General features: G+C 41.3%; 1 protein-coding gene across 1 annotated transcript; it reads left to right on the top strand.

Annotated features, from left to right (window-relative positions):
* Positions 1–1,269: 1,269 nt before the first annotated feature.
* LOC107513494 (disintegrin and metalloproteinase domain-containing protein 21-like) lies at positions 1,270–4,750 on the top strand. The gene has a single exon (XM_036217994.1). The coding sequence runs from the start codon at positions 1,357–1,359 to the stop codon at positions 2,626–2,628; it is 1,272 nt and encodes a 423-aa protein (XP_036073887.1). The 5' UTR covers positions 1,270–1,356; the 3' UTR covers positions 2,629–4,750.
* The last annotated feature ends 10,578 nt before the right edge of the window (positions 4,751–15,328 follow it).

Genomic DNA, 15,328 nt, shown 5'->3' with positions numbered 1-15,328 from the left:
TAGACTGACTAGTGGTTACAAGATGATGGGGGGTGGGGAAGGAAGGGGGAGGTAGATGCAGTAAAAGGGGTCAAAAAATGTGGTGGCAGAAAGAAATCTAACTATAGGAGGTGAACACATAGTGTGTGTGTATATATATATAGTTGTATATATACACACATATATGTATATATATGCATATATACACACACACATATATATGTGTATATGTACACATATATAATATATATACATATATACACACATATATACATACATACATATGCTTTACTGTAAAGTGAACAGCTGAAACTTACTGGCTTTAGTTAATGCCACCATAACAAAGTATATTTACAAAAAGGAAAAAGAACAATGGCTGATCTAGGTAAAAAAAAATTACAGTAGTTTCCTTCCTTTCATTTTTTCTTTTCTTTCCCTGTAGTCCTGTAGACATGAGCAGTATTTGGAAATTAGGAGGTTCTCCTGTGGAGACCAATTAGGGACTACGTTAATAGTTGGAAAGATAATAAGAGATTAAATCAGAAATGTATCAGTGGCAACAGAGAGGCAAGGACAGATGGAAAGGTTTCAGGGATACCACAGGGGCATGTTACTCTATGTCACCTGCATCTATACTATTATGTCATCTCAAATAATACTTGACAGGTGAGGCTTTCACTCACTCACCCTGGCAAATGGCTCATGTGGGGTCTTTTGCTAAAGCTAGCGATGTACTTAGGCACGTTCATTTGTGTGCCCATTAGCTTGCCATCTTCTTTACAGCAGGGATAATTCCTTTACATCTTTGTGTTCCTCAAGCCGTCTAAGGACCCACAAAAATGTGTGCTTGCTGGTCTTTGAATGAATAGAAAATAGGACTTCATAAATGCCTGAAGATTAAAGGCTAACTGGCAGTAAATGTTCTAGCATTAAAGGTTCGATAATAGCAAGACAGTACTCTGTATACTACCATTCAATCTAACCTTTTGTAGCACTTCAGATTTGTTTTTTCAATTAACCAGGTAAACACCCTGCCCTCCAAATTGCCATAGAGGCTCTAGTACTAGCTTCAAAATAACTTTTTTCTTTGGCTGATTTTATCGAGTGGCTATATGGCAGGGAGTGTTCTAAGAAGACCTTAGCGAGTGAGAGAGAGCCAGAGAGAGAGAGAAAGAGAGAGACACACACACACACAAAACAGAGACAGGGAGACAGAGACAGAGACAAACAGAGACAGACAGAGACAGAGACCGACAGAGACAGAGAGAAGAGAATAAGACGCAACTTACTAATAATCATAGAACAGGTTCTGAAGGATTTTGCTCAGTGGGAACAAATCCGATTTCCCAGCTACAGAACTATGCTGTACATATTGTCATGAAAAATGCACTTATAAGTACACTTGGTATAGTTCATGTTGCAGGAATATATCATCCTCCTATTGACTGTGGAGTTAATAATTTCCAAGGAGACCCCTGGTCTCTTTCTGCCTTCACCATGGCCCACGAGTTAGGCCATACTTTGGGTATGCGGCATGATGAAGAATTCTGTTTGTGTGGGCAGAGGGGTTGCATCACGAATGCCGTGAGAGTGCCAGCAGAGAGATTCAGCAACTGCACTTATGCGGATTTTGCAAAGACCACTTTCAACCAGGGATCATGTCTGCACACTCCTGCAAGTCTAGGGGAGGTCCTTATGCTGAAGCGCTGTGGGGACGGTGTGGTCGAAGGAGAAGAGGAGTGCGACTGTGGATCTGTGAAGCAGTGTGAACGAGATCCCTGTTGTCTGTCGAACTGCACTCTGAGGCCCGGGGCTGCTTGTGCTTCTGGGCTTTGTTGCAAAGACTGCAAGTTCATGCCATCAGGGGCACTCTGTAGACATGAAGTCAATGAACGCGATCTTCCAGGGTGGTGCAACGGGACATCCCATCAGTGCCCAGAAGATGGATATGTGCAGGACGGGGTTCCCTGTAGTGACAATGCCTACTGCTATCAAAAGGGATGTAATAACCATGACGAACGGTGCAGGGAGATCTTCGGCGAGGGGGCCAAGAGTGCATCTCGGAATTGCTATAAAGAAATCAACTCACAGGGAAACCGTTTTGGCCACTGCGGTATAAATGGCACGACATACCTAAAGTGTAATACCGCTGATATCGTTCGTGGGAGAGTTCAGTGTGAAAACGTGGTTGCTATTCCCCACCTGAGAGATGGCTCTGCTTTGCAGCATATTCACCGCAATGGCGTCACCTGCTGGGGTATCGGTTATCATTTAGGGGTGGACGTACCTGATGTTGGTGAAGTGAAAGATGGCACAATGTGTGGTTCAGGGAAGATCTGCATACACAAGAAGTGTGTCAGTCTCTCTCGCCCGTCACAAATCTGCCTGCCTGAGACCTGCAACATGAAGGGGATCTGCAATAATAAACATCATTGCCACTGGGTCTATGGATGGTCCCCACCCTCCTGCCTGCACAGAGGCTATGGAGGTAGTGTTGACAGTGGCCCAACATCTGCCAGAAGAGGAGCTTTCTTTCCACTAGTTATGATTCTTAGTTTGTCTGTTTTGATTTTACTGGTGACTACTGTATTCATGTACCTTCGAAAGCACTTTGCTCCCAAGGAGACCAAGGCTCACCCTTCAGATTAAGAAAACGCCTTTTACTTAATATCCTATGCATTATTAAGTTTCAGTTTCTTGAAGGTAGAAATATAATGCATGCCTGAAAGTGAGCACTTTTCTGACAGCCTATGGAAAAATGAAGAAACCTTCCCTTTCGTCAGTGTCGGAAACATTGCCGTCAGGCAAAGGTAATTCCTCACATCTTACTAGCTACTGTCCATTGTTGTAAGCAGCAAATAGAGCTCCGCTTTCCCTCTGCGTAGGTCCTCGTTGTGTTTCTTGAGCGCAGATATGACGCGTAGAAAGGGCAGGAGACAGACCTATGAGGACTCAGGGTGAGCCTTGCCTCTCTTCATTTACTCCTAAAGTAAATTCTCAAGGTGCAGAGGACGCATGTCTTGTTGCCAACGTAGTGGATTCCATTTGCCAGCAGTTGGGTACCTATGCGATTCTGATTGGGATTGAGATTTGCAATCATGGATATGTTTTCCCAATGACAAGCATGGAACAACTCAAGACTGACTGCAGGTACATGCCATGAGGAAAATTCTAGAAATCAGGTCAATGAATGTGACCTTCTAGAGGGACAGCATAAGACATCCCATCGGTGCCCTTGTTGGGAGCCGTTATGAGGTACTGAATGTATCACATAGCTCAGGTGATTCACACACATAGAAGTGTACTTTGCCCTAAAGGAGTTGCTGACCGTGCTTTGACCTTGTGCAAGAATGCTCTGTTTACCACAGGAGTTCATGGGAACTAGGATGATGTGATGTGGAACTAGGATGGTGCAGCATGCTTTGAGCTAAGCTCATCTCTCTGTGCTTAGATGGAAGTAGGCGGGGCTAAATAAACTCGAGGCTGCAGTATTGACTGTTAGTCCCCCCCCCCCCATCATCTCTTTTGTCTCTGTCCTTTTTCTTAATCCTCACTACCCATTTCAGGCACCGATTGACTTGGCCGGCAGGCTCCGGCATGCCCAAGAGATGGATATGTGCAGAATTGGAATCCCCGCTGCTGTCAAAAGAGATGTAATAAAGTTGGGAAAATGGCTTAAATTTTCTAACATTCTGTTCCAAAAGCTAAAAACAAGGATAATAATATTGCTTGCCTCACCCAACCTTTTGGGTTTCTTTGGTAACCGAAAGAGAGAAAGAAAGACATTCTTCTTACGGTATAAACAAATCGTGGTGTGTTTAATGCCAACTCCTGACTCTGTCCCCTCTGTGCTCTCTACCCAAGCCCATCTGCTCTCTTTGCCTTAATCTGGAAGTTTGGGTATCCGCTTGGAGTACCTTCTTTGAATACCAGAAAATATTCTCCACGAGGGCAGGGGTCTTTGCATCCACTTTGCTCACTGTTGTGTCCCAATACATGGAACAGTGCCTAATATGCAACAAATATTTGAGTGAAGTAATTAACATAAATGGATTATTAATTGCATGAAATTTATTCGGAAAGGTAAAAATAAACCCTCATCCTGTTTGTAATACTACTGCAGCTCTTGCTCAAAATTGAACACTAAAAGTTTAAAATACACACATTTATTTATAATGGTCCCTTTGGTACCTGCCCTTCATCAATCTCTTTGTCTCCCACTTGTCTTCTCCTCAGCCTATTCTTAGTGCTTTTGGAAATCCTCTCTTGAAAATACAGATCTAAGCAGATACCCTCTCTATAGGGTCCACATAACTTCTGAATGCCACTCTTTGTAAATGGAGTCAAATGACCTTTTTGCCATTATTTTACATTATGATTTGCACACTTTGATAACTTTAATACAAAGTGTCTTGAGGAGGGCCTTTTTATGCCAAGATGACTGGGTGTTCTGTTGACTTCTTGAATTCCAAGTTCCAGCTCATTCCTTAGATTTGGGAAATTCTCATCAACTATTTGTCTGAAAATGCTTTCTAATACCCGCTCCTTTTCTTCGCCTTTGACAATGCCCATTTTTCTTATGTTTTCTCTCCTGATGGTATCAACTAGTTCCTGAATTTTTCTTTCATTATTTTTCATTCTTTGGTTTCTCTCTTCCTCCTTCTGATGTATTTTTAGATTTCTGTCTTCCTTATCATTGATAATTTCCTCCATTTAGTAGACCATTTCCCAAGCTTACTATTTCATTTTTCCACTCTTGCAGTGTGTTTTTCATCCCCAGAAGTTCTATTTGGTTCCTTTTGTGGGCTTCAATCTCCTTGCTCTGCTCATCTGTTTGTTTTTTCAGTTCCTGAAATTGTTGATATGAGTTGTTTTGGATCTCATTGAGTTTTTTCAGAAGTGCCATCCTGAAGTCTTGTCATTTAAGATGCATATTTCTTTGTTTGTAAGCTTATTTTCTGGAGATTTTTCTCCTTCTTTCTGATATGCCTTGTCATCTGGTTGGTCCTGGTATTTAATGGACCATTTCTCCACCTGGGCAGTGTATTCTGTTGTTTATCCAGAAAGAAGATTTATTAAATAAAAATCTCTCTTTTGCCTGCTGCAAAGAAGGTGCTTTTATTCTGTGGTAGCTCTTATGCGCTGATCCCACACTCAGAAGTGCTGGTGTGCAGTTTGGGTGTTTTTTGTTGAGTTTAGATGTTCAGCTTATTGTTGTTTCAAGGGGAGAGATCCAGGGATGTCTCTCACTCTGCCATCTTTCCCCAAAATGATTCGCACACTTTGCATTCTCCGGGTATTTTCTGTTTTGAATAAATGTGGCTGTATTGTGCACCTGCCCATCAGTACCTGCAATTCTCATTGTTAAAATGGCTGTTCATTGCCCTGCATACCACCGTGCCACCTTCACCCTGCCCTAAAAACTCCAATTTTTCTCTTAGCAGAGGTTAAATATCATATCTTTATGAAAATCAAATGTGGTCTACCTTGCCTTAAAGGAGGAGTGCTTCCTTCTGGCTTCTGTACATCCATAATCACAACACTCTTCTCCATATTGTGGACTTTAGCACTGTAATAGTTCTGATCCTTGGCTTCAGAACCCCCAATAGCTGGTAGAAAAGCAAAATTAGTAGAACTGGCCAAAAGGAACCCAGAGGAGATGGGCAATCACTACGTAAGGCAACTAAACGTGAAAGCACACTTGAAAGTGCAGCAGTTGAATTGTACACCTGAAAAGTCATATAATTTTATTAACCAATGTCACCTAAATACATGTAATAAAAAATAAAAATAAGTAAATAATGAAATAAGCAAATAATAACAAACTTTGAGAAACCATGAAGGGAGGGAGGGAGGGAGGGAGGAAGGAAGGAAGGAAGGAAGGAAGGAAGGAAGGAAGGAAGGAAGGAAGGAAGGAAGGAAGGAAGGAAAATATCTGGCAGCTTCCTATTGCTTCAGGCCCACTGATGTTTAACCAATTACACAGGATGACACCAAAATCTCAGTGTGATGTGAGTCAGTTGTGTTTCTATAGCTATTTAAGAAGCATGAGTAGGTCAGAAAACGTTGAAAACATTGAAAATTTCTCCTGACCTAAAAAACTAATGTTAGGTCAATTATTTTGTTAGGACAGCATACGGAGTTAGAACTACTTATTTTGTCAAAACGTATAAAAAAGAGGCTAAATCACAGAGAAGTCCTGTCAAACTTTAAAAACCATTTAAATTGGTTTTAAGTGTACTATTCCTTAGAATTAAGTAGAAGAACAATATTCTGCATCCACCGCCAACATCCACTTCCCAGGCTTTTTCATCATCCCAAACAGAAACTCTGTGCCCGTGAAACAATAACTTCCCATCTCCCCTCCCTCCCTGGTATCCTTTAGTACACGTCTGTGTCTTTGAATTTGCCTATTGCCAGTACCTCATATGCGTGCTATTACACAATATGGGTCCTTTTCTGACTGGCTATCTCACTTAGCTTAATGTTTTCAAGGATTGTTCGGGTTGTGGCATGTGTTCAAATTTCATTTTTAAGGCTGAATAATATTTCATTGTATGTGGATAGCACATTTTGTTTACCCATTCATTTGCTCACGGGCGTTGGGGTTTTCCCCACCTTTCAGCTATCTTGAGTAATGCTCCTACGAACACTGATGTACAAGGGTCTGTGTCCCTGGTTTTAGTTCATTTGGGTACATAACTAGAAATAGAATTTCTAGATCATATGGTAATTCTATATTTAACTTTTTGAAACGTCCCAATTGTTTTCCACAGCGGCTCTACTCTTTTACATTCCCACCGGAAATGCACAGCCTGAGTGACATAAACAACAAAAAGTTATTTTCTCATAGTTCTGAACACCAGTAGTCCAAGGCTGATTTTCTGGCTGATTTTTTGTTTCTGGTAAGAACACCTTTCCTGCCTTTCAGATGCTGCCTTCTCCCTTTGTCTGCACATGGTATTTCCTCAAGAAAGAGCAAGCTCTCTGGTGTCTTTGCTGATAAGGACAGTACCCTCTGCATCAGGGCCACACCTTTATGACCTCATTTAAACCTCATTACTTCCTAGAGGCCCCATCTCCACATACAGCCACGCCGGTGGGTTAGAGCTTCAACATACACATTTTGGGGGAACACGAACTTTCGGTTCATAACATTCTACCCCTGACGCCTCAAAATTGCATCCTTGCATGCAAAATACATTCATTCCACCCCAACATTCTCAAAGGTCTTACTCATTCCAGCATCAATTCTAAAGTCCAAAGGCGCATCTAAGCATTATCTGAATCAGATACGGGTGACACTGAAGGTATGTTTCATCCTAAGGCAAAATTCCTCTCCAGCTTTGAACCTGTGAAACCAGACAACTTGTGTGCTTCCAGAATACAGTGGTGAGACAGGATAAACATACCCATCCTCAAACTGAGGACCTGGAAATGAGGAGGTGTATCAAGCGTAAAGAAACGAGGCCTTTCTGGTCTTTACAAAGTGGATTCCATGGGAGCCATGACAGTGATGTCAACTTGCACAGATGGAGAGTGCCCTTAAGGTGTGATCGGAAGGCCGCAAACTGGGGGTGCCAGCCACTATCTGCAGGGGCCGGTAAGCAGGACGATCCCACCTTGTAAGGCCCACGCAAGCCCAACATCTTACACAGGCGATACTCAAGTCTAACCCTGTCGCATCAAGATGGTGCACTAGAGCCAAAGGCTCTGACCTTCTGACCCGTCATAGCCACTGGCGTGGGTTCACAGAGGTTTCTGTGGATATTCTGGAGCAATGTGAAGATAGGTTATTCTTGGCCGGGCCATGCCTTGGTATCTGTGGACCTTTGATTTTCCTCCCCTGAGCTCGAGGTGCACTCCTTTGGTGCATCAGGCTATTCCTTTATTTTATTTTGTTTTATTTTATTTTATTTCATTTTATTTTATTTTATTATTATATTTTATTATTTTATTTTATTATTTTATTTTATTTCATTTATTTATTATTTATTTATTTAATTTATTTTATAACTATAACAGTACATTTATTTTACCCAATATATCCAAAAGATTATTGCAACATGTAATCAATATTATTTTTTTAGATTTCACTTTTATTTTTTTATATCTACTTTTTAAAAATTAATTTTTTTTATGGTGACATTGGTTAACGAAACTCAGTGTTTTAATGTGCATTTTAACTGTAAGGCATATATAGATTTACACTGTGTATCCACCTCCTATAGTTAGATTTCTTTCTGTCACCATATATTTAACTCCCTTTACCTCGTTTAACCTTCCCCTCCTCTCGCAACCCCTACCCTCTAGTACCCCCTAGTCTATTGTTCATGTCCATGAGTTTCCTTCTGGTTTTTTTTGTTGTTGTTCACTTGTTGCTTTTAGTTTTATATCCCACATACAAATGAGATCATCTGATTTTCAACTTTTTCTGTCTGGCTTATTTCGCTTAGCATGCTTATCTTGAGGTCCATCCACATTGTAGCAAATGGCAGTATTTCATCTCTTCTTATGGCTGAGTAACATTCCATTGTATATGTGTCCCACAGCTTCTTTAGCCAATCATCCATCGTAGGACGTTTCGGTTGCTTCCGTCTCCTGACCACTGTGAATAATGCTGCCGTGAACATCGGCGTGCAAATATCTTTTCGGATATGGGTTTTCAAGTCTTTGGCAGTAAATAGCCAGTAGAGGGGTTGCTGAATCATATGGTAGATCAGTCCTTAGCTTTTTGAGGAACCTTCATATTGTTTTGCATCGTGGCTGTACCAATTCGCAGTCCCCCCAGCAGTGTACGAGGGTTCCTTTTTCTCCGCATCCTCTCTAACAACTGGTATTACTTGTCCTGTTGATTATAGAGATTCTAACAGGTGCGAGATGGTGTCACATTATGGTTTTGATTTGCATTTCTCTAATAGCTGGCGATGTTGAGCATCTTTTCATATATTTGTTGGCCATTTGTATGTCCTCTAGGGAAAGCTTTAGCTTTAATAAAACATTTCTCTGCAAAACTTTCGCCCACTCTCTTGATTTTTACCTTGAAAGGGAAACGTATCCCTGCTCTAGTAACATTATCTTTCCAACATCATGTCTGTGAGATACATTCTTATAACATGCATCAGAAGTTTGTTCTGATGGTCCAAGGATTATTCCACTGGACAAATGTACCAGTGCCTTTATCTAGTACTGGTTGTTTGTTTCCTGCTTGTGGAATAAATTTAAAAACAATACTGCTATGAACATTCACATACAAGTCTGGACAAACCGGATTGGACAAACTGGGGCATAGGAAGGTGCAAGTTTCGATCTACAAGAAGCTGTTCTTATGTACCCTATATTTTCTACTCATGACATCTATTTACTTTTCTTTCCATCAATCACCCCCAACTATATTCAACTTTTATGAGGTATGAGAGTCTATAATCCTCTCCTTAAAATTCCACTCTCCTGTCCATTTGTTATTTTAATTACACGTAGATCCCTTACCTCCTCTAGGCTTGAGGGGGAAAAAAAACCACAAGTGTGTTGGAACTGCACGAAAACCACTTACTCTTCCCCTGTGGTGTCTCCAAGAGAACAAAGCGATCATTAGGCCCAGGATGCCCAGACCACTGAGCACAGCCTCTCCCAGTGAGCACACCATTGTTATGTAATAGCTGCCCCCTTCTTCTTCCACCCGTATGCGGGTGCCCAGTAGCCAGCATCTCTCTGCTCTCCTCCTGACTACACTGCTGGGAAGTTGCTGTTTCAGAGTTAGTCGTGCCTACCTCCCACTGGACTGAAGTTTCTGTGGTAAGAGGCTCCTTCTCTCATGGGGCCCAGCTGGGCCCAGGCCCACCTGACTGGTAACCTCAGGCTGCCTCTGCTCTGGCTGCTCCTGTCCCAGGTTTGCTGCTTCCATGACCTACCAGGCTGGCGCTTCACTTCCTCTGAAGTTGTGATCCCCAAGAAGGTGTCTCACAGGGTGGATGGAGCTGGGGTACCAGCCCAGCTCTCCTACAAGATTCGCTTCAGGGGCCGCAGACATGTGGTTCACATGAAGGTCAAGAAGAGCTTGCTGCCCAGAGAATTTCCTGTTATCACCGATAATGATCAAGGTGCCATGCAGGGGGACTACCCCTTTGTTCCTCGAGACTGTTACTACTATGGCTACCTGGAAGGGGTTCCTGGGTCCCTGGGCACACTAGACACTTGCTATGGGGGTCTGCATGGCATGCTGCAGGTAGATGACTTTACTTATGAAATCAAACCTCTGGCGGCTTCGTCCAAATTTGAGCATGTGATTTCTCTGCTCGTGTCAGAAAAAAGATCATCGGAGGTTGAAAGGTGTAACGTTAAAGCGGGATATCCAAACCAAGCATATGAAGAGGCAGTACTTGCTGAAACCTCTAGAGCAGGCCCTGTGTATTTGTGGTGGCCGCATCGGAAATTCTTAAAACTTCACTATACAGTTTCTAACTCATTATATAAGATGAGGCCTAATATAACACAAACGATAGAGAGCGTGGTGATGCTAAACAGCATAGTACATACCATTTACCAACAAGGTCTTCTAAATGTCTACATACGTGTTTTATGCATATGGACAGACAAAGATTCGTTTGACGTAACGTCGGGAAATGCTTACACCGTTACAGATCAGTTTGGTTTGTGGAAATCCCACTCGTTGTATAAGAGCATTGAGCATGATACTTCAGTTCTACTCATAGGACACAGACTTCCCGGAGGTATATATTATGCACATTATGATGGAGTATGCAACCCCAACTGGGGCTCAACACTTGTATCTGTACAAAATTATCATATATTTTTAGCTGCCAGTATGGTAGCACATGCCGTAGGTCATAATATGGGTTTCTTTCATGACAGCCCTGGTTGTAAATGTTTTCGAAGAACTTTCTGTGTCATGGCTCCTACGCCTGGTCTTAATGATATGTTGAGCAACTGTTCTTATGAGAGATTGCATCGACGGGTTAACATATGGGATCCTTGTTTGAGTATAAAACTGCCACCATACGATAATTTTCCTTATGTAGCTCCTCGTTGTGGTGACAAAATCATAGATCAGAATGAAGAATGTGACTGTGGCTCCCTAAGAGAGTGCGCCGAGGAAAAATGTTGCGAGACCGATTGTTCCCTCTCCTTTGGCAGTAGTTGCAGTGAAGGAGGTTGCTGTGTTAACTGTAGACACGCCAGAGCTGGATCGATTTGCAGACACGTACTTGGCATCTGTGACCTACCAGAATACTGTAATGGTGAATCTCATATTTGTCCAGACGATTTCTACATCCAGGATGGAACCCCATGTTCAACATTAGCAGTTTGTGTGAAAGGAAACTGTACTGATCGTAATACGCAGTGTCAGTCCCTGTTTGGCTACAAAATAAAAGACGGTTCTCCAGCGTGCTATAGCACATTGAATGTGCTGGGTGACCGATTTGGAAATTGTGGGGTGAGATGGCATCGAGGAGGAAATAAACCTTATAAATGTGAATCAAAAGACGTTTTGTGTGGAATGTTGCACTGTAGTGGTGTCAAAGAAGTTCCTGGTGCAGGTGAGCACACTACATTTCATCAAATACTGGTACAGGGGGCTCGACAAGAAAAATGCTTCGGGTTCGATGCACATTTCGGGGCTGAAGTGCCAGAATTTGGGCTTGTAGTGGATGGTGCAACCTGTGGACCAGGACAATTCTGTCTTAGACAGAACTGTACTTTTTATCAAGACATGGGTTTTGACTGTGATGTCAAGACATGTAATTTCCGAGGGGTGTGCAATAACAAGAAACATTGTCACTGTCAGCGAGGATATGGACCACCAGAGTGTAACAAAACAGGACCAGGTGGTAGTATAGATAGTGGCCCTCCTCCACCTGTCAGAGAACGAGGTTTCCGCGGCAGAATAATTTTTAATTTAAACGATGCAGCAGTCTTTGTTTTTATTCGAGCATTACTTATACTGCTTTCAGTCATAGTTGGAGGCCTTCTACGATTCAGTACATAATTTGAATAGTAATCATTAAACCGGGAAAGAAACATAAACCATTGAACTTGACTCAATGCTAACTGGAAGCGACACAATGGAGAAAATCACCATGGCACTTACTGGTAGAAATGATCAATAATCACTCTAATAATTACTTAATCCTACAGCTATTCCGAGGTTATCCTCTTGAAATAAAATGACTTGGCAATTTAATAACGATCTATGTGTCTCAATTCATTGAATATTTCATGTGTGGTCACATGGTTAATATTCTTGTAGATGATAGTAGGAACTCTTAGATTCACTAAAAATAGGACCAGTCCTTATTTAAGATGTTGAATCAATGTTTTACGTATGCACCTATAGCAAATCTCGTACTCACTTTTCACAGTTTTCCTCAAATGGTAATGTGCTAGATTTTTGTCATTTGCTCATTTATTTTCATCTTAAATGAGTAGCATACAAAGTAAGCATTGACAGAATCAGTAGGAAGATCATACTTTGTTTTCTAGGCACCTGAACTTCAGCATATCTACTGCTTGGTAAATATATGATCTCGGACATTCTCCCTCAAAGTTTCTGGATCAGAATGTTACATGGAGAGGTGAAATGTACTTATCCAGGATTTCGTGATGATAAAGAAAGCAGCTAAGAAGGGCAGTTAATACATGCCAGCTGTCAACATTCCCATCATTCTCGTTATTCTTGGATTTTGCTAAACACAGGTGTTCCAAATATGATGATTTTAGCACTTTATTGTCTTTATCGTAAAATTAAAACATAAAAAGCCATATATTACTGATATATCACATCTCAAGGCCTCTGATTACGTTTTGTGTGGAATGTTGCACTGTAGTGATGTCAAAGAAGTTCCTGGTGCAGGTGAGCACACTACATTTCATCAACTACTAGTACAAGGGGCTCAGCAAGAAAAATGCTGAGCTTCTTATAGCTGTTAGCAAATCGATCTGTGAAAATCTGTCCTAACGTCAAGCTGGACGACAGACGAGAGATTCAGCTGTACTTTAGAGATGATATTGTCCTTTGCGCCAGTGCGCTTTTCAAAAGGTTCGCTAAGACATAGTTGACATGTAAGGTTTTATCAGTTTTAATTATAATGATTTGGTATTTGTGTATTTTGCAAAAGGATCACCACAGTAAGACGACGTAATACCTCTCACCATCCATAGTTACAATTTTTTTGTTATTGTAAGGATAACTTTTCATTAAGATCTGGTCTTTTAGCAACTTTCAAATATACAATATAGTATTATGAATGATAGTCATCATGCTGTACTTTATACCTCCTTTATAACTGGATATTTCTTTTTGTATAACTTATTTTATTTTATAACTGGAAATTTCTACCTCTTGTCTTCCCTTACTCATTTTTCAAAGCCTCAAACCTCCACCCCTGGCAACCTCCACTCTGTTCTCTTTATTCTTTACCAGTGTATTCGTGATGGGTCCTCTCTTTTCATATAATAGATGTAATGAGCAGGCCTACTTCTCTCAGCCTTCATGTGCCACTTCCATGGACGAATAAACATTTACAGGAGCCTAGCATAAGCTGTTCTTTATTCCTCTTCTAAAAGTCACTTTAGAAGTGAGTACACCCCATCTCTTGGGATGATGTCTTTGGCAGGATGATTCTTGAAACTACCTGAGTGTGTAATCTCATTTTTTCATATCAGGGCTTGTAAATGTCCAGCCAGGTAATGCTCAATATGGTACAACAGTCCAGCTACTGAGGAGCAGCCAGTAATAAAAGAGGACAACTCCTTGTCAGAGATAAGCTCTGAGGGTTCATATGGATCTGCAGAGCCAATATCTTCAGGGACAGCTTCTCAGATGTCACCATCTCTTAATGTTTCTGTGTTTTCAAAGCATGACAGACTAGCTCTGGATGGTCCTGTAAAATCTCTGGAGCTCTTGGACTCCACATAATCCCGTGATTGCTCCTCAGCTACAATTACTCTTCCCTACCAGGAGATAGAACCCCTGATACACAACTAAATAGCTTTCTAAATTTCACAAATAACCTTGAACTTTCAACAAACAACTGTAGTTACCCTAGTTTTTATAACCTTTTTTAGGACATCAACCAAATTTAGTATTAACTAGTCAAGTCTGCCATTCTCGTAGGCATTGTTATTTTCATATCTCTCCAATGTCTATACAACTACACAAGAAAGAGTATTTCCTGCCTTCTGATCCTTTTCCTATGTGATCTTTACTACATTCTTCAGCATTGGACTACCACTTTGTGCTCAGGATTAATGTTTTCTCACATTCTTCTTCGATAGGCTGGTCGATGCCACCTGAGTGTTGATTTCAGACCACCCTCAGCACTGCTGTGTGAATCCAGGTGTTTTGAGAAAGAGATGCCAAAAGAAAGTTAGACATTCAGGACGTTTACTGAGAGAAACGTGTATGAAGATAAAGGGGAAGGGGAAAAGACTTTGGTAAAGATGGCAGAGTAGGTAAATGCTGTGCTTACTTTCTCTCATGAACACATCAAAAAACACAACTAAACTGCAGAAAAACCATCACTGAGAATTTCCTGAAGTCTGGCTTCACACAAATTTTTTGTATAACATATTTTATTTTATAACTGGAAATTTTCTACCTCTTGGCTTCCCTTACTCATTTTGCCAACCCCCAAACCACCTCTGGCAACCTCCATCTATTCTCTGTATTTTTACCAGTGTATTCATGATGGGTCCTCTGTTTTTATATAACAGATGTAATGAGCAGGCTTACTTCTCTCAGCCTTCTTCTGCCACTTCGATGGAAGAATAAGCATTTACATGTTGCCTAGCATAAGCTGTTGCTTTATTGCTTCTTCTAAAAGTCACTTTAGAGGTGAGTACACTCCATCTCTTAGGATGATGTCTTTGGCAGGATGATTCTTGAAACTACCTGAGTGTGTAATCTCATTTCTTCAATAGCAGGGCTTGTCCAGCCAGGTAATGGCCTGTATGGCACAACATTCCAGCTACAGAAGAGCAGCCAGTAATAAAAGTGGAAACTCCTTGTCGGGGACAAGCTCTGAGGCTTGACGTGGATCTGCAGAGCCAATATCTTCAGGGGCAGCTAGCTACTCATGTCATTATCTCTTAAAGTCTCTGTGTTTTCAAAGAGTGACAGACTAGCTCAGGATGTGCTTGTAAAGTCTATGGAGCTCTTGGACTCCGTATAATCCTGTGACTGCTCCTCAGCTACAATTACTCTTTCCTACCAGAGACAGAACCCCTGATGCACAACCAAACAGCTTTCTAAAATTTACAAATAACCTTGAACTTTCAACAAACAAGGGTAGTTACCCTAGTTCTCATAACCTTTTATGGGGCATCAACC

This window comes from Rousettus aegyptiacus, unplaced genomic scaffold, assembly GCF_014176215.1.
Source record: "Rousettus aegyptiacus isolate mRouAeg1 unplaced genomic scaffold, mRouAeg1.p scaffold_m13_p_3, whole genome shotgun sequence".
Lineage (NCBI taxonomy): Eukaryota > Metazoa > Chordata > Mammalia > Chiroptera > Pteropodidae > Rousettus > Rousettus aegyptiacus.
This window is presented reverse-complemented; position numbering and strand designations above follow the sequence as displayed.